Below are 18,541 nucleotides of genomic sequence, written 5' to 3' on the forward strand. Positions count from 1 at the left end.
AATGTAAATAGATAAGAAGCTTTGAAGTAGAGTTTAATGGTTGTATATAGGTACATGTAGGAATGCTCAACGTTCAATATAGTTGTGATTTTAAACGTATACTTTCCTCGGCACTTTGGAGTACTTGCGACACAAATTCGTTATATAAAAGTAAATACCATCAATATCAGCCTCCGCGAATTAAACGGAATTTATGGATCTTATGGATCTTATTACAAGATATTTATATAATTAGCCAGCTGCTAAAGCGTTGTATGGGTAGGTACTGAAGATCTGATGCAAACGAATCCACTCACGTGATTATAACCTGCATACATCATCACCAATGCCACGCTGGCAGTCCACCTGGTTCTTTACCTATACATTCTTCACATACTATCAACCCAAGGGCTTCCTAATTTCGGAGATCCCTACCGAGTCTACTTCAGCTGTGATCAATGATTTTTCTGCGATCTGGTTGGTTTTTACAAGAAGAAACCACAATAGAGCTGGGCAAGCATGGCGCTGGAGTTTCTCTACGGCAGAGTTAAGCAATATCTCCTCTCGAAAGCACCAAATAGTCAAAGAAACGAACCGACATGACCGAAATCTAGGTGACTCGGCATTAAACTGTTAGAACCGCACCACTGTACCCGTGAATTTTGAACACCAACTCCTACATTTACGACGAACAAGCCTTCGATTTAACAACCATTTGTCGCTTGTTATCCCGTGCTTTTTTCCTGGTTATTGGCCTTGGAAAACGCGCCAACTCAGGTTATACGATAAAAGACGTCGAAATACGGCTGCATCAATGTTGTCGAAGATCAAAGGAAAGCAGCAATGAACGGCTCAAGTTTAACATCCCTTGGCGTATACGATATTTCGCAAGGCACGAGAAATGTCATAGCCTATTGTCAGCGTACCATGAAGTCAAGGCGCGCAAAACGGTTTCCTCTATATATAGAATGGGTCGAAAAGAAGGACAAAACGACGAGAGACGAGAAGCCATCGAAAAAGCTGACTTGCTGACGCTGCATAAAGAGAAATAGTACGACAACCTCCATGAGACACATCCGATATGGTGTAGTGGCTAACATCGCTCGCTCTCATTCTTGGAGTGCCGAGCAGCCCTGGGTTCGATTCCCAGTATCGGAGAATTCTTTTTTTTATCGAAATCGACGGCACACTTTTTTTTTTTTGCTATTGTCAGGAAAATGCGAGTCTCAATCCATAATTCAAACTAAAATGTCATCTACAACTACCTCAGGCTATATGATCGAGCCTAGCGGCAACTGGGCGAATCCAGCAATGGGCTTACTTGTGTACCACCATAGCCGCAGCAACCGGTACACTGGTTCTATATCGCATTGAAACAGAGCCCGATGAGTGTTATTAGATAGTCTCGCTATGGCAGCTGTGGGCGATCTTTCGGAGGGCTGGTTATACAAGTTCCATATCTGCATATAACGAGTCGCTACACGTGGTCAAAGCAGTGAGTTTTCTTCTTCTTTTCTACACTCGTTTTTCCGATTCATAACTTAATTCACAATGATACTAGTTGAGCGACTTTGTGAATTATTCTCAACTTTTGAGATTGGAGAATGCAGGTGGAGTCTTCACCAAATATGCGACGGATGAGAAGTTTCATAATTCATGTCATTATTCGTTACTAACATACGCCTGACCAGGCTCAACTCTATGATTACACCATGATCCCACTTATACTCTTTCTTTAGCTAGTGTGTTGTTTTAAGCACACAGCGTCAGAGTCACATCCTTATCCGCGCCGCAGTTCTTGACTTGGCTTCCCGCAGGAGGAACACCGTTTGACCAAGTGATTGTAGGGCACGCAGTGTTTGCGCTTGAAACAGTCACCTTCTTTCCGTTGAAGGCGTCACCGAAGACATCCGAAAGGTCATACCAGATGGTGTTGTCCTGGAGATTTGTGGCGAAAATGGTCTCTGGCTTGCCGGTGTAGAGGCCATCGGACTGAATCGTGACCTTGATGGCACGGCCGCCGGTGACAGGATCGCGAGAAAAGGTCTCGCCATATGAACCACCCTGAGCGAGGGTTGTTGGCGCAGAGATGGCGCTGCCAACGGACCAGAGAGTGACGCTGTAGGGGCACTTGTTGACAACGCGGGCTTTGCCGAGGGCAGAAGCCGACTCAACGAAAGCAGCAATTGCTACAACGGCAGTGGTGGTGAACTTCATGTTGATTGATGTGGAATTTTCTTTTTGAGAATATTTTAAGGTGTTGTTGAGATTGTTAAGAAGATTTGCTGTGAGTCTTGAGGGCTTGAGAGCTTGGAATGGTGGTTCTAAACATCATCTCAACAGGAAACGTCTGCCCTTTTTATACCTCTAGAGATTCACAGCGTCAGGCTGTATTGAGCCTCAATACTACGCTTCACTCATGACGCTTCACTCATGACGCTTCACTCGAGCCTTAACCGAGCAATCCGCTCAGTCGATGTTCTCTTTACGGCCAAGACGGATTATTTTTGACAGAAGCGGCCGTCTCCCCACCCCAACGACCGACATCCCGGGGGATCTGCGCTACCCAAGTTTCCAGGTTAAGCTTAAGGCCTCTTAGAATACGAACACCGCGTTTCCCAAAAGAGCATCTACCTAGCGGTGAAGCCTTCGAGTCAGCGGCCTAAAGCGCATGAAATAGTCGTACAACAAATACGAGGGCCGAAGGATGATGTCTCGATCTTTCTATTGCGTAATGTATCGACTACTGCAGGTTGACGAGAGAGCACAATAAGGCGTCGGCTGTAAGTGAGGCAGAGCCAGTCGCTAACGTAGCAGCTCTTGGACGGGATCGACGCGCCAAGCATCGTATTTTGAGATGCGGGGCTTCACTCTTGGACAATTCTCGTGCCAAGGGCTCAGCCTTGGGAAGGATTCGAGGAAACAGAAAAAAATCAGAGTATCAGCAGCACAATGTTCCCTTGAGCTCAAGCTGCCTCATCAGAGCTGAAGGTTGAAAAGTCGCATCTCGGCCTCGGCATCAGCCCATAGGGTGTCATCGGCACATGGCTGCAGTGCTGCACCCGCTCCATCCCGCCCATCTGGAGAAAATATTCCGCTGCATTAGGCCACTAAGAAGCTAAGCCGTGTGCCACGTCGGCACCTGAAATGCAACGCTGCGGAAAAGGTGGCATCATGGTGTTGTGTGACGGCGGAATGTATGACGGAACCACCGCTTCGAGTCGGATAACTCACCGCGAGACACGGGAAGAGCTTCTTTTTCTTGGCCATGGTTGCACCAATCATGTTCTCGGCACCACGCATGATTTACCACACGAGCCCAAGGAACAGCTGAAGGGAGGCCCTCTACTTCGTATTGAGTACCTGGATGCGTCTTTGTCTTACTAGATGCTGGTGGGTAATTAGCACATATACGAAGCATGTAGCTATGCTTAAATATCTAGGTATGCAATGCGGCTGTACGGTAAGCAGCCACATTTCTGACACGTCAGGCAGGAGAAGGATGCATATAGTAATACGGAGTAATAGAAGAAGAAAAGTCTATTCACCAATCTAGAACACCCCCCGCCAACACCTCTATTGTATATGTATAGTATAGTACATGCTTAGGCCAATACTTATTTACAATCTCGTCTTCCTCTCGCGCAGTCACTTGGAGGCACTCGTGAGAGCACCTGATATGGCCTTGGCTCCATCCACTCCGTGCCACCAGCCCACACGGTTATCAGTGAAGATTTCGACCTCGGGCTTGAGCTTGGTTTCGTGCAGGTTGAAGTCGTCAACGGTGCCGATTCTCATGTAGCTCTGGTTGGGGAAAACCTCGCTCCTGCGGTACATGAGCGTGCCGCAGGTCTTGCAAAAGCCGTTGGTCATTTCGGTTCTAGAAGTGGGCGTCTTGTTGTTGCCCCAGCGAGTGAGGTTGTCCTCGCCACGAACAAACTTGAGGTAGGAGTTGTCGATGGTGAAGTTGGAGGCGAACATGGACGCGGTGACTTTGCGGCAGTCGAAGCAGTTGCAGACAAAGGTGTTGACCAGGCCTGGAGCTACAATGGGCTGTCAAGGTGTTAGTTTCCGTATTCAATGTAGTAATATAAATGATGTAGAAGGGTAGGCAACATACAACTACCACTTGCACAGCTCCGCAGAAGCAGGTGGCTGTGGCTTCGGTCTCGGTTGACCAGCCATCTCGGGCAACGCCAGAAAGAGGGAGATTGTTGGATTGAACGTTGTTGCTCATGGTGAATGATGGTATGTATGCTTTGTGGAGGGATTGCAAGGTATTTTGCTGGTGGTTGGTAGTCGGTTTGATGGTGCGTTGATGGTTTTTGCTTGTTGTGCTGATGCTGTGATGCTGGATGGGATAAACCAACTTTCCGAGAATCCATCGCATCTATATATACCTTTTCGAATTGTGCAAGATGCGCATCAGAATCTCGAATTTCAAATCTCAATAGCACGAGCAAAACCTATTTCGCATCAGGGCCTCCCCACATTACAAACTATCGTCGATCCCGTGCTTCTCTTCCATTTCCCTTTTTGGCAATTCCAGTCTCTCAGGGTAGGTTTGCGCCGTTGATGTCACCACCGCGATCTCAGCTGCTGAAGCATCTCCACCGGCCTTTTCCAAGGGCGGAATAGGGCGAGTGGCGGGCCAGTGCATCCCCATTTCCTCTTCTGGCAAAATTGTTCAGCAGGGGTTTAGCGCCCTACGGAAGATGCCGCAAGCCTCGCTGCTTTTTTAAGATGCGTCCTGTCGCCACAAAATGTTGTGTTGTAAGCGACTATTTTGCGGCGTGAGCAATAGTTTGATGCCTTTTGATTACCGAGGTGCGCTTTCTGTATGAAAAGATAATTGCCTATCTGGGTAAAGTCGCGTAGAATTCGCTTAGATAAGAAGATTTGCGTTATCGATTGCGCCCGCGGTTCCTGAGGAAGCAGCAGTCTATGCACGTCACTGTAACTTTTTTGGCGGGGAACCATCACCACCATCAAACAAAGAAAGAAAAAGAAGATATTTCATTCTACCAAAAGATTCAAATGGTTGGTAATGATCAATTGAAATTATTAATCTATAATTCGCTTTGCCCATGCAGCAGCTAACAATCTTGCCTTGGCCAGATAATCATAAATCCGTCTTACTTCTTGGTCCAAACTCCTTCGATTCTCGACTTTCGCAGCACCAAACCAGCCAAATCCGCAACTCGCCCACTAGTCAGCAGCTCCAAAACCTGCAAGTGAGCCTGAAGCTCTTTTCCAATCCAATTCCGAAGCTCAATCGCATTGAGAGAATCCAGCCCAAAGGCAGTGATGGACGTGTTTCCTTGTCGTGCCGCCATCACCTCTTCCGACAGCATCAGAATGGCGCCGAGCTTGTCGCGAAGGCCAAGCGTCACGATATCCTGTGCCTCCTCCACAGCCTTGCATCTGCGGAGCTGCTGAGAAATGGACAAGCTCTCGGATCCCGAAGAAACTTCGGCACCGGCTGATGCGGCGAGCAAGGCCTCACGCAGATGAGAGAATTTGGCATCCGATGCATAGAATGGCATCGACGACGCATTATCAAAGCCTAGCCCGGTGATGACTTGGCCTTGACAGAAAGCGTCGACTTTTCCTGTCATTGCAGATTCAATCAATGCCAGAACTTCTGCCTCGCCCAGGGTGTTGTCCGACAAGTTCCTCATTACTTGTGACATCTTGGCTCCATTCTCAGCCAAATAACCAACGCCTTCTACAGCAGCAAGATCTATAGATGCGGCTGTCAGGCCATGGCGGCGCCGATATTGGACGAGAGCATCCAGATACGTGTTTGCCGCAGAATAATGTGCTTGGCCTCGGTTGCCCACTATACCAGCAACGGAAGAGAGGACAATGAAGAACTGGAGCCGAGTTTTCATGAGGGCCTTGTGGAAGTTCCACGCTCCTGATATTTTACTTTGGACAACAGCTTCATAATCTTCAAAAGTCATCTTCTCAAAAAGGACGTCCTAAGAAATTTGTTAGTGGCTGGACTACACAGGGGCTTTGAGAGGAGGACATACTCTTAGAACCATGGCGGCATGAATAATGCCCCTAATGGGCGGAAGATCATCCTCCAATTGCTCCACCAGCTCCAAAACATTCTTCTCATTGGCAACATCGCAAGGCACCACGTATATCGAGGCACCCAACTTTCGACTCTCCTTCATCAGCTTATTCACATCATTTGTCATCTTACCACCTCGAGAGAGCAAAACAATGTGTCGAGCACCCCGGCGGACCATTCGTCGCGTGATGGAGCGCCCCAAGCCTCCAGTTCCACCAATAATTATGTACGTCGCATCGCGCTCCAGCATGTCCGAGCGAGGCGGGGGGATGTGTAGCCCTGACTTGGCAGTAGCCACCATGTGTCACCACGAGCTTTCCCACCGTCTTGCCACTTTGCAGTTTACGAAGTGCTCCTTCGACATCTTGAATGCTGACGGAAGTGATGGGCTCAATGGGCCTGATTGTCTTGCTCTCGAGGAGTCGCATGACTGACGCAAAAGCACGTTCCAAGATCTTGGGCCGCTGTGCAGCAACAAGAGTCAAATCAACCGAGCTGAAGGTACAGTTATACTCGAGCTTAGCCATCTCAAGTCTTGTGTTGTTCGTGATGTCTCGCTTTCCCAGCTCAATGAAGCGCCCAAAAGGTGCAAGGCAGTTCCACGTTTCGCGAAGAAGGTCGCCTGCAAGCGAGTTGAGCACGACATCGACTCCGCAGCCGCCTGTAGCCTCTCGAAGGGCTGGCCCGAATGCAGTATCTCGACTGTAGAAGATGCGGCTCTCTGGGATGCCATATTTATCCATGATGAATTGCTTTTTGTCTGCACTGCCAACAGTGGCATAAATATCAGCCCCTACCATCTGGGCTAGCTGGATAGCTGCTTGGCCGACGCCGCCAGATGCAGCGTGAATCAGTATCTTCTCGCCATATTCTAGCCTGGCGAGATCCACGATGCCGTAATATGCGGTGCAGTATACCACGGGGATTGACGCCGCCACCACAAAGCTCATGTCACTGGGAATAACAGCCGCGCTAGAGGCGAGACATCGAGAGTATGTGCCATATGCCCCCAGAGACATGGCACAGACTCGGTCGCCGACTCTCAGAGAATTTACACGAGAACCGATGCGAGATATGGTGCCACTGCATTCGACGCCGAGATACGGGCTGGATACTTGACCCATGGCAATGACAACATCTTTAAAGTTCATTCCTGTGCACGCCACCTTGATCTCGACCTCCTCAGGACCCAAAGCCATTTCACGCTCGTCTTTCCAGTACAGAGAGTCTAGAGCACCGTAGGTACCGACAGCCACAGTGAGACGCCGTCCAGCCTGATCAAATGGCTGTAAATAAGGTGGGGAATTTGAAGTCTCTGTATCATGGAAAATTGCAAGATTCATGTCGTCTTGCTTGACAATGCGGGGCACCATCAGTTTGCCTCCTTCTTCCGCAAACTCATAGTTTATGGGAGCATCATCCTCGGCTGTTGAAACTGAGACTTTGATTGCACGAAGAATCAGCTCGGCTGTATCACGGGCATCGAGTTTAGAATGGGGATCTAGATCCAGAGACGCCACGGCTTTGTTTGCCTCGGAACGAACTGTGCGCAAGAAACCTTGCGCAATATTGTTCTCTGGGCTCTCTGCAAATCGATATGCCCCAGACGTCACCCAAAGCATGGAATGACAGACGGTGAACAGATTCTGCAACTTGTCAAAGATTTTAGCGCCCATGTTGGCAAATATTGGCTTGTCTATTTCAGACAGGCAGATATAACAAGCGGTCGGCTCAGGAACGACATCGGACAAGGCAACTAGGCGTGGAGTCTTTGCAGTGCGCAATGCTAGCAGATCCAAGAGAGCCCTTTCCAGCTGATGGTTTTCATTGTGGTGGGAGATTACGATGAAATCAACATCATTGAAGCCATCATTCGCGCTGTCCTCTGCAAAATGGCCATTCAATCTTTTGGTGTTGCCAATTTCCACGCCATTTCCGTTGACTTTCTCAAGAGGCTTTTCAAGCCTTTGGTGACCGTTTGAATGGGCTTTAGTCCCATTGGTGCCATTGGTCCCATTGGAGGCTTGATGGTTACTATTGGTGTGGTTCTTTTGCCCGTTGCCGATGGCTGATGTTTGTTCAACAGAGTTCTTGCTCTTATGGCCGTTTTTGGTAGCGCCGTTCTTTATGTCTTCCTTAGTCGGCTTCTTGTCTCTCTTGTCAAGTGGTTCCCATTCCACCTTGTAACAGATAGATCGCGGACTTATAATCTCAACGATATCGCCATTTACTGGCGTCACCCTAAATCCACTCATTTTTACAACGGGCGTAGTAGAATCTTGATGCCAGGAATCAATGAAAAAGTCAACGGGTCCGGGGGCTTCAAAATCTAGGTATCCGTTAACAACGACTTGCACCCGATCGCCTGGTTTGTTTGGCAACGCGCTGCTTATATCGATCTCTTTAACGGCGGAGGGCATGAAAAGGGAAGGCATCTTGCCACTGCCAGCACCAAGTATCGGAAATGTGAGCTGAAAGAATAGATCGATGAATGCCGATGGCGCAATAGATGCTGTTTCATAAGATAGCGGCATGGTAGCTGCGGTGTCAGGAATTGTTAAAGAGGCAGTGGTATATTTCTCACCGAGCCTCAAGTCAGCATCTGGTGAAATTTTAAAGACTCCGCTGTATCCGGCTCCTCGTGCCTCCAGTTCGGAGTAGAAATCATCAATGGAAACTCGATGGCAGTCCATTACCTTGATGTGCTGGCGGCGAGTAGAGGCGGCTTGGAGCAAAGCACTGTTGACTGGATTGGCTGGGGCCATCTTTTTGATGCCAACCAACCCTCTGCAATGCTCCAGCCAGCCTCTGGCTGAGTTCCACGACAAAATTTGAAACTCATCCCACTCACTGGAGTAGGATCTGGTACCCTCGGCATAAGGCTTCAGAGAAAACACCGTCTCATATGGAACGCCGTCGTCTAATATGAGAGCTTTCGACACTTGAACCTCTCGGAGACGGAAGCTTTCGATTTGCGCAGTTGGAATACCTCGCAGCTGTGCTCGCTGTGATGCAGCTTCTACAGCCATGCAGATATAGCCCGCCAAAGGAAACGTGGTTAGAGACTGCATGCGATGATCCTTGACCCAAGGCACATCGTCTGTGGAGATGACATTTTTCCACCTAGGCTCAACATCGCTATATGAGTCCTCCAAGAGGCCTAGGAGATCATGGCGACCAAATGGCTTCTGGCGCATCTGCTTAGCTGACCGAGGCTCAAACCAGTACTTGTGCTCTGACCAGCCATACGGATGAAAGTCTGCGACAAGAGTAGGGGCTCGGACGCCTTTATTGGGGCGATTGATTTCACGCAAGTTGATGGGGTGCCCCTTGACAAATAAGCTACCCGCGCAATTCAAGATGGATGAGGTAGCGTGCTGTTTACGAACGAGAGAAGGCAAATATTTGACCCCCAAAGCAACCTGAGGGCTGATAGTTTTCAGGATCTGCTTGATTGGACCCTCAAGGGCCGAGTGCGGGCCAATCTCAATGACGATATCCGGCTCTGTGCCAAGATAAAGCTCTTTGAAAGCCGAAGAGAAGAGGACGGGTTTTGTCAAGTTCTCGACCCAATATGATGGATCGAGTAATGATGTCGAGCCAATCTTGTTCCCGAATAATGATGAATAAAACTCGGCATTCGAAGAGGACTTGGATGTCACGTATTTAATGGCAGCCTTGTAGTCATCAGCAACTAGTTGCATATGAGCAGAGTGGTATGCCATCGCCACTCGCAGTTTGCGGTTGAAGATGCTTCGACTCTCTAGTTCAGCAGCCAATCTGTCGACATCTTCTTCGTCTCCTGAAGCAGTAATCGAATTTGGAGAGTTTTCGCAGGCTACACCGACCCTTTTAAGCCCCAGAGTCTTAATAATGACTCTAATGTCTTCGGCTTTGGCTCCGACAGCAAGCATGGCACCTCGAAGATCGGGATGCTTGACTTTCATTTCCGAGGAAACCTTACCGCGCCAATAGGCCACAGACATGGCGTCCTCAAGGGTGATGGCACCAGCAGCAAAGGCAGCACCAATTTCACCACTGGAGTGGCCGACGACTGCCGAGGGTGAAACTCCCCAGGCGTTCAAAAGCTTTGTGAGGCCAATCTGTATAGCCGTGCATGCAGGTTGCGAAATGTGTGCCTCGTTGACCAGCGTCTCTTTGCTGCTCTTGGCGAGCTCTTCCAGCAGAGAGAACTCGGCACCAATTGATTGCAGATGGTTGCTGCAAGTCTCGACGGCTCTGGCAAAAATTGGATGGCTTTCCATGAGCTCTTTGCCCATCTCCGCCCACTGAGCTCCCTGGCCGGTATATACAAATGCCACTTTTGGCTCTTTGGAGGCCACTACTCCAGGAGTGGCGCTGATGCTGTTGAGAGCATTTGCAAGCTCACTACACGAAGACGCTGCAATCGCGATGCGCCACTGCAGATGCGTCCTCCTTTCTCCAAGTGTATATGCCATGTCGTTGACGAGTCGCTTCTGGAAGACTTCGGGGTGTTGCTCGATGTAGATGCCGAGATTTTCAGCCTTTCGCTTGGCGGCACTTTCGTCATGAGCGGATAATACAAATAACCTTGGAGTGGTATTCTGATTGTCTTGAGGAAGATCCGCAAGGGCCGTTGGAACTCTCTCAAGCACGGCGTGTGCATTAGAGCCTCCAAATCCAAAGCTGTTCACGCTGATGAAACGCTTGTTCCTTGGCCACGGTCGGATACTGGTTGGAACTTTGATGTTCCACTCATCAAGGGGGATCGCTTCGTTTGCCTTTTCGAAGTTGACGTTGGGAAGAACAAAACCCCTGTCTAGCATCATTGACGCTTTGATTATGGAAATTATCCCGCTTGCGTTTTCTAAATGGCCGACGTTTGACTTCACGGAGCCCATGTATAATGGAGCACGCTTTGTACGCCCGTCTCCAAAGACACGATGGACGGAATTGGCCTCTATAGGATCACCAGCCCGCGTACCCGTTCCATGGGCTTCGACGTATCCAGTATCTTGTGGTGAAATACCAGCTCTGGCGTAAACATCGCGCATCAGCTGTTCTTGCGCATCGCCGCTCGGATACGTCAATCCTGAGGTTTTGCCATCTTGGTTGACACCAGTGTTGACAATGACCGAGTATATCTTGTCGTTGTCGGCCAGCGCTTTGTGAAGTGGTTTGAGAATGAGGCAGCCTGTGCCTTCGCCTCGAGCGAAACCTGAGTTTGCCCTGTGGTCGAAAGCAAATGTCTTTCCGTGTTCATTGAAAAGGCTTGGCAACGTTAGCATCTATTCAGCAGTCCAAGAGAGGGCTGTATTGTATGCGATCAAACAACGCGAACTCACCCTAATCCGGACATGGAAATCATATAATGAGGCTGAAGATGCAAGCTAGACGCTGCGACGATGGCAGAGTCTGAGTCTCCCGAACGAATGCTCTGAACTGCCAAATGCAATGCGTATAAACCGGATGAGCAGGCCGTGTCTGCTGTAAAGGAAGGGCCGTGCAAGTTGAAGTAGTATGAGATGCGCCCAGCCTGGATGGACTGGTGGTTACCCGTGGCATCATACATTGGAATCTGATCTACCTCTTTCAAGGTACCGAGATGATAATTCGAGGCGGTGCCGCCGATGAAAACGCCCATATTGCTGCCGGCAATGTCGTGCTTGGGAATACCGGCATTCTCTAGAGCTTCATACGTGCACTCCAAGAGGTGTCTCTGTTGTGGATCTAACAATAAGAGTGAGCCAACTGTAGTTCACATATGCGCACACCTATCCGTATACACATACCCATTGCTTCAGCTTCCTGCCTTGTGATGTTAAAAAATGGTGCGTCAAACGTTGACATATCGCCTGTCATGAAGTATCCGCCTTTTTGGTTGAAGCAGCCCTTTTTGTGCGGATCGGGGTGATAATATGCCTTGGCTGAGTATCGTTCTTCAGGAATCGGCCTCCAGCCGTCACGAGAACGCGATAACATGGTCCAAAAGTCGTCAAGCGTCGACACACCACCTGATAGGCGGCAAGACATGCCGACAATGGCGAGAGGCATAGGAGCCTTTGAGGGCGCGTCCCCGTTGGAAGACGCCATGATGAGGCTGTGGGTGAGCGTCTCTTTCGAGATCTCGAGAAAAAACAAATCGAGGTTTTGCCTAGGGCTCTTTTCACATTGCGATACAAAACAATGCCAAAGGGGAGGAGCGACAATGGCGGGGAGGAGATTATTTAACTCGACATGGTGCTTTACGGAATTGACTTTTGTTATACCGCATGGTTTAATAAGGATAACCATTTAAAGGGGGTCACTGAGAGACACTATTCATTTAACATGTTTCACCGTACATGTTAAGGTTGAAAATATTGACCAGGATTGACGTGGCGTTTTGGCATCCAAGGTTTGTGGTGCTCGAGCTTCTAATAACGCCATTAATTACCCTGACGGTATTACAAGAACTTTAGCTTACAGTTTGCCAGCCAGTGCCAATGCCAATGCCAATGTCATGTTTTTGAACATGTATATTACCAGTTTTATTGTACAACAATAGAGGTGGCCCTGGATTCATCCCGCGATTGAAATGTCTCACCAATCCTGAAGCCGTGTCTCCGTGCTGCAAGGGAGTTTTGGTATAGGGATATATGGATGCCTTTTAAATTCCTTTCTGCGTTGGCTGCAAGACTTGAGCTGAGGGACTCTGGATTACTTCTAGTGTGAAGCTGGAGAGCTTGGAGTATTGGAGCATCAGACGTTCAGGCGTTTGCATGTTGTGCGAGCTATCAATCCAGCTATTTCGGCATACACGTGTGGTGGGAGCAAAGCTGAAAACGGTATGCTCCTATATTTCATGTCCGAGCTCCTACTACGATGATGCAGTACAACATCAGCGAAATTACGGTTACATATAGGACGCATATACTTGCGGCGACTCAAAGCTACCTTAGTCATAGCTCACGTCTGTATTATACCTATCTTAGTAAGTTCTATTTTGGGGCTCACCGATCGCCGAATTTTGTGAAGCGCACAGGCGCTCTATTCTGTCCATGAGTCTGAATGGAGGTCATATCTAGTTACATCCAAGGTAAGCTTGAGAACAGTGCTGGCGGTCTTTTTTTTTGCTATTGCCATATAGGAAAATGAAAAAAGAGCAGATGGTGTTTTGGTGAAATTGTGAGAGCTGTCTAAAAAGAGCCTCCAGGAATGAAAATTTAGTTCAGTGTCACGGGAGCACCCGCTGTCCAGAGATTCACTTATCCTACTAATACGATGACAGCTCGGACAATAAACGGCGTCAGTCTGTGTAACAATCTCATTTGATGTCTTCAAAAATTGGAGCTTTGTCTCAAATTTCTGCTGCTGTTGCTACCATGGGATGTTGTCTTGCTGTATGATACAAATTCATGCCTTGGATGTTGATCACCTCCTTCTTTTTCTTCTGATCAAGTCTCAGTATCTGACGCGTTTTGCTCGAAAAAATACGTTGAATGAGGGAAATAGTAGTAATACTACCATTATTACAGCCAAAAAGTACAGATTATTACCCTTCGCAGTCGAACCCGTCAAAACCTTGGTTGGAAAGCGACACGGCACGAGAGTGTCTCAGACTAGACGCGACTTCACCGCCGTCGGGCAACCGCGATTTCATCCCTTGAAAGCAAGGCGACACTAATTATGCAATTCGTAATCAAAGGCAAATCAGGGGATGGATGATCTTAATTATTGACGTAGTGCACAGATTCCCAAAATACTTGCGAGAAGATAAGCTTCACTCTGCGATAAACGCGTTTGAAAGGGAGACATTTTCTCTCATCTTCTGTCTCTTTAATTGAGCTAGCAGCTTGTCCGATTCATATCATTTTTTACCTGGTATCGGTTTGGCCAGCATGAAAGTACTCTGTCTGCACGGAGCCTTTGGCAGTGCTTCTGTGAGTTTTGAAACACCAAATACGGGCTCCGTTCATGTTGCTAATTACTTTTTATCCTGTACACACCTAGAACTTCAAAGTCCAGCTTGGCATATTTACCGATGCCACAACGCGAACTGGCGTCGAGTTCAAATGGATCAACGGGTTTACAAAAGCGACGCCACCGCCTGGCTTTGACGACTACTTTGGCGCTCCGCCGCTGTACCGATTCATGGACATTGACGGCATGAGCGAGCTGGAGCAGCTGATTGTTAAGATTAGAGACATGCCTCAAGGAAGCTCGCCCGAAGACACGATGCGGAAGCTTGTGGCAAATAAAGAGCAGTTTGCTGCCCCAGCTGTGATTGACAGCATGAATCGGCTGTTGCAGCTTCTGGATGACGATCCGGAAATTGATGTGAGTTCTGGCCGCTTTCTGTAAGTTGTGAATGTGATTTGCTGACGGGATGTGGGCCAAAATAAGAGCATCCTTGGTTACTCTGAAGGAGCAACGACGGCAGCGACGTTGATTCTCGAAGAGCAGCGCCTCTTCAGAGAGCAAGGCCGTCCTCGACGCATCAAGGTTCGAGGCCCCATCTCCTCTTCCCTCTTCTCGAAACCCTTTCCCCTTTATTTATACAATAGAGATGTCGGCATCATGCTAACTGCCTGTTAGAGCGCCATCTTCTTTGCCGGCTGGCCCCCCTGTCCAGATCGTCGACGGGCGTGTCCAGACGCTCCTCGCAGATGAGCACGATGTGATGATTGATATCCCGACATGCCACGTAGTCGGCTGCAGCGATCCGTATATCCACGGTGCAGTGGCGCTTTATGGGATATGTGACGAGGACACGGCCATTTTGTTTGATCATGGAAAGGGCCACACGGTTCCTAGAGACGAAGTGACCGTGAAGGAGCTTTCGGAGGCGATTGAGAGGACTTTTGCGCAGGCGGCATGATGCTGGTGATGGAATTAGAGCATATTTGGACGGATGAGAATCAAAGATGGGAGCCAGAAGCATGTAATTATGCCAAAGAAATACACTTGACTGCTATTTTTCGGCTTCTGAGTGTTGATCACAGCGCGTCAGATAGTAAGCGCTGATTTAAAGACAGCACCACCAAAGGGCCTTTTCTTGCTTTTGCGCATTGGTATTTTACTGCATAGTATATTTTCAAATAAATACTTTTTTTAATTGTATTAAAGCCGATGCAATTTTTGGTAGTGTTGGCCGGAAACGATGTCTTACCCGCAAATGTCTATAGCAGGGAGGAGGAAGCCTCCAAAAGCGGTTTCAGCTATATTCAAAAACTCCAACCACAACGTCGTTTATTTATCCGTTCTTGCATGTTCATAGCGCTGAAAGCATGCAAGTCGCTTTCGTCTTCTAATAAAATTGAATTTTCAAGCTTTGTATATTATTTAAAACTCGATGGCGGCCAATATGTACACCCAAGGCATAAATTGGTGGTACGGCACATCTGCTACCGGCTTCCCAGGACAATAGCATCTAGATACAGTAGACGGATTCGCACTATAATTTAGACGCAAATGTTGCACCGCTCGTCTAAAAGCCCTCTGCTTAAAGGCCTTAGCAAAGGTGAGTGAAAAGTGAGCAAAAAGTGATGGGTGAGTGACTGGTGAGTGACTGCTGGCAGCTGGCAGCTGGCAAGGCGGTGCGCACAATGACTGGCAAAATCCCCTACCGCCTATCCTTCCTTCCCATTCTCCCCTCTTCTTCCCTCCCCTCTTCTTCTTCTTCCTTTTCTTCTTCCTCTCTCTTCAAGCCTCTCTCGCAATGGCAATTCAACCAAAGAGAGTCCTGTTCGTCACGGATGTTGAGCCCGGCGAGCTCAACGTCTTCCTCGCTACCGCCCAGTCTGTCCGCGATGCAGACTACACTGTTGAAATCCACCTCGCTACTCCTCCTGGCTTCGATGATGATGTTCCTGCAGGTGCTACCTATCACCAGATCAACGGCTTGCCGCTGATGCAGGCAGTCCAAGACCACTTCAACAGCAAGCAAAGCGGCCCTACCTACCCGCTGTCTTTCATCCAACCTCCTGGTTTTAGAAACACTCGCAAAGCGATCAAAGATGCTGCTGCGGTCCACATGCCGTACACGGGACGCCAGATGGTTGATCTCTTTGCCTCTATTGTCAACATCATCAGAAGTGTTGACCCTACTCTGATTGTGGTGAACAGCTGCATGGCAGCTGGCTTGACGGCTTGTTATCATTTGGATGTCAAGTTCATTTGCTTGAGCCCTAAATCCATCAAGGAGTTTGCAGCATTGGAACAGCCTCGAGGAGCTAGACTTTGGAAGTTTCCTGCGTAAGTAAAGTCCAAATTTCTTTTCTCTATCGGCCTCTGTACCCATCCTTTCTCTCCTCTATCAGTGTTAAACTATGCTAACGTTTGTTTAAAATTGTTTTAAAGGCTCTTCTCCGGATTCCCGTATCCCGTCCCCTGGCACAAGGTCCTCTTGAACGCATACTATGTCAATTTCACTACCAAGGCATTCAAGAAGGACCCCCAGAGAAAGGATGTTCAGTCATACCTGACCGCCCACACAGTTCTCAAAACTCCCATGGATCTTATCCGACGTCGCCCTGACAACGTCAAGATTCTGGTGGCTTCTCTCCCCCAACTGGATTTCCCGCTCAAAATCCCCGCTCATGTTGTTGCCTGTGGCCCCATCATTCGCCATCCGGTCTCTGTTTGGGTCTCCGAGCCTGACTTGGCTGAGTGGCTCGCAGAGGGACGAACCATCTATATCAACATGGGAACCCTCGTCAAGATGACTGAGGACCAGGCTGTAGAGCTAGCGAAAGCCTTGAAGATTGTCATCAACGAGCTTGATAAAGATGTCAAAAAGGGTCGTATCCAGGTGCTTTGGAAGCTCAGAAAGTATGGCGCATACTCTGTGTTTCTGCCCGGATGCAGAATCGAGCAAGTTCTCTGCCAAGCATTCCAGCAGGACCGAATCCGAGTCAAAGAATGGATCCAAGCCGACCCTCTTGCTGTATTTCGAACCGGCTCTGTCGTCTGCTCTATTCATCATGGAGGAGCAAACTCTTACAATGAGGCCATTGTGTAAGTTTTTCCTTCCACGCCTTCCAAGATATTATAGTTCGCTAACAGGGTTTAACACAAAATCACAGTGCCGGCATCCCTCAAGTCATTATCCCCGCGTGGTCCGACTGCTACGATTATGCTCAGCGTGCTGAGTATCTCGGCATCGGCCTCTGGGGAACTCGTAACATGAAGAATGGCTGGTCGGCACGGGAGCTCTCTACCAAGATCCTGGGGGTGATTGTGGGCCAATTCTCGGTCGGGGTGAAGAAGAGATGCAACGTGCTGAAGCAGATTTGCGAATTCAGCGGTAGTGGTGCAGATTTTGCGGCTTTGATGATCCTGAGAGAGTGCGAGCCTCAGCTGTTAGATTGATTTTTTCTCTTTTATTTTCTCTTTATTTGGAAGGGTACTTTGATGGAAATGTTGCCAAGGTCTGAAGGAAGTAAGATGGCGACAGAGATTGTGATTTTTCAAAGTATACCTTGATCGAATTTCAAACAAGTGGGCTGCTATATGCCGCGATATGATGCGATTCAAACGGAATGGAAACAGTTATCGAACTGGAATTGAAATTAGCTAGTAAATCAAGAAACATTATTGTTCTTAAACATTTTTCCTATTCTTTTTTGCCTTTGCTTTTCTGTACTATTCGCGAAAGATGATCTTGGAATTAGTGGGTGGGGTAGCAGGCGTCGCTGCTATTTTTAACGCTTGCGGTCGCTAAAGTCTTTTCTTATAGGTGCTATCCAATGCCCAGCTGCTCTTGTTCATACAGACAGTCTAGTATGACGACTTTTAACTACGATGCGATATATTAAATTCAAAAACATGCCTCTATATCAATGGCATATTCAATCCCTTGGTCATAAATGAAGGAAACGTCCTGGTAGCCCTCATTGGGCAATGTGCTTCATCGACACAATACAGGCTAATTCAACTGCCGCGCTCCTCCGTCCATCTTATACCGTTTCTGCATAGAACAGAAGCACAGCGCACCCTGGATCTGCCCTGTGCCTTAATTAATGCGAGTTAACAGTGACAAGCACGCTGATCCGCAAGGGCCCTCTCTCCGGCCACATGGGACGATTCCCTGTTGCATACAAAGTACATGTAGATGGGCGTTATGCAAAATAGTTGCATGGCGCGTTCTCTGCTCGCTCGCAATCCCCCCTGCTGGTGCTGCTCTCCTCGCAAGGGGCACAAGAGCAAAAGGAGCGGGAGCACGACGTCGAACTGCAGCCGTAGTAGCCGTAGATAGCAGAAAAGCAGCGGGGGGGGTTGTTTTCAAACACGCCCCCCCTAAAGACCGAGGGAAATTCCGCAAAAAACGCAGTGGGAAGAGCCGTAGGTGGGGGAAAATCACACACACTTACAAGACTAGGAGAGCGAGAGGGAGGGGAGTCTCTCGCGTCTGTTGAGAAGCTACGGAGTTATCTACTGCATTTCGCTCAGGTCTGCAGACAGACTAGAGATGCCCATGTGCTACTCTACGGGCAAGCTAAGCTGGGAACGAAAACG

The 18,541-nt window shown here is 48.5% G+C and overlaps 5 protein-coding genes across 5 annotated transcripts; 2 read left to right on the top strand and 3 right to left on the bottom strand.

Annotated features, from left to right (window-relative positions):
* Positions 1-354: 354 nt before the first annotated feature.
* Positions 355-2,299, bottom strand: TrAtP1_002237 (uncharacterized protein). Its single transcript, XM_066111368.1, has one exon. The coding sequence runs from the start codon at positions 2,194-2,196 to the stop codon at positions 1,732-1,734; it is 465 nt and encodes a 154-aa protein (XP_065967442.1). The 5' UTR covers positions 2,197-2,299; the 3' UTR covers positions 355-1,731.
* A 103-nt stretch (positions 2,300-2,402) lies between these two features.
* On the bottom strand, positions 2,403-4,365 carry TrAtP1_002238 (uncharacterized protein). Its single transcript, XM_014085177.2, has 2 exons — positions 4,100-4,365; positions 2,403-4,032 (listed from the first exon to the last, which is right to left on the bottom strand). Exons 1-2 carry the CDS (start codon positions 4,214-4,216, stop codon positions 3,628-3,630), a joined length of 522 nt encoding a protein of 173 aa, XP_013940652.1. The 5' UTR covers positions 4,217-4,365; the 3' UTR covers positions 2,403-3,627.
* A 688-nt stretch (positions 4,366-5,053) lies between these two features.
* On the bottom strand, positions 5,054-12,569 carry TrAtP1_002239 (Type I Iterative PKS). Its single transcript, XM_066111369.1, has 5 exons — positions 11,836-12,569; positions 11,389-11,773; positions 6,408-11,314; positions 6,018-6,340; positions 5,054-5,963 (listed from the first exon to the last, which is right to left on the bottom strand). The coding sequence occupies exons 1-5, from the start codon at positions 12,335-12,337 to the stop codon at positions 5,115-5,117; spliced, it is 6,966 nt and encodes a 2,321-aa protein (XP_065967443.1). The 5' UTR covers positions 12,338-12,569; the 3' UTR covers positions 5,054-5,114.
* A 1,094-nt stretch (positions 12,570-13,663) lies between these two features.
* On the top strand, positions 13,664-14,814 carry TrAtP1_002240 (uncharacterized protein). The gene is made up of 4 exons (XM_014085241.2): positions 13,664-13,965; positions 14,036-14,362; positions 14,429-14,527; positions 14,621-14,814. Exons 1-4 carry the CDS (start codon positions 13,924-13,926, stop codon positions 14,693-14,695), a joined length of 543 nt encoding a protein of 180 aa, XP_013940716.2. The 5' UTR covers positions 13,664-13,923; the 3' UTR covers positions 14,696-14,814.
* A 929-nt stretch (positions 14,815-15,743) lies between these two features.
* Positions 15,744-18,478, top strand: TrAtP1_002241 (uncharacterized protein; the record flags this gene model as incomplete). Its single annotated transcript, XM_014086294.2, has 3 exons — positions 15,744-16,279; positions 16,385-17,041; positions 17,110-18,478. 3 exons carry the CDS (start codon positions 15,744-15,746, stop codon positions 17,393-17,395), a joined length of 1,479 nt encoding a protein of 492 aa, XP_013941769.2. The 3' UTR covers positions 17,396-18,478.
* Positions 18,479-18,541: the final 63 nt, after the last annotated feature.

Source organism: Trichoderma atroviride, chromosome 1 (assembly GCF_020647795.1).
Source record: "Trichoderma atroviride chromosome 1, complete sequence".
In the NCBI taxonomy this organism is placed as follows: Eukaryota; Fungi; Ascomycota; class Sordariomycetes; order Hypocreales; family Hypocreaceae; genus Trichoderma; species Trichoderma atroviride.

Bases quoted from the DNA above. Each gene is read 5' to 3' on its own strand.
- TrAtP1_002237 (XM_066111368.1), bottom strand. From the start codon at position 2,196: ATGAAGTTCACCACCACTGCCGTTGTAGCAATTGCTGCTTTCGTTGAG.
- TrAtP1_002239 (XM_066111369.1), bottom strand. From the start codon at position 12,337: ATGGTTATCCTTATTAAACCATGCGGTATAACAAAAGTCAATTCCGTA. The intron at 11,774-11,835 runs GTATGTGTATAC...TCTTATTGTTAG, and splicing joins GCAGGAAGCTGAAGCAATGG to ATCCACAACAGAGACACCTC. The intron at 5,964-6,017 runs GTATGTCCTCCT...CAAATTTCTTAG, and splicing joins ATGCCGCCATGGTTCTAAGA to GACGTCCTTTTTGAGAAGAT.
- TrAtP1_002240 (XM_014085241.2), top strand. From the start codon at position 13,924: ATGAAAGTACTCTGTCTGCACGGAGCCTTTGGCAGTGCTTCT. The intron at 14,363-14,428 runs GTGAGTTCTGGC...GGCCAAAATAAG, and splicing joins ATGACGATCCGGAAATTGAT to AGCATCCTTGGTTACTCTGA. The intron at 14,528-14,620 runs GTTCGAGGCCCC...ACTGCCTGTTAG, and splicing joins GCCGTCCTCGACGCATCAAG to AGCGCCATCTTCTTTGCCGG.
- TrAtP1_002238 (XM_014085177.2), bottom strand. From the start codon at position 4,216: ATGAGCAACAACGTTCAATCCAACAATCTCCCTCTTTCTGGCGTTGCC. The intron at 4,033-4,099 runs GTATGTTGCCTA...ACACCTTGACAG, and splicing joins GAGCTGTGCAAGTGGTAGTT to CCCATTGTAGCTCCAGGCCT.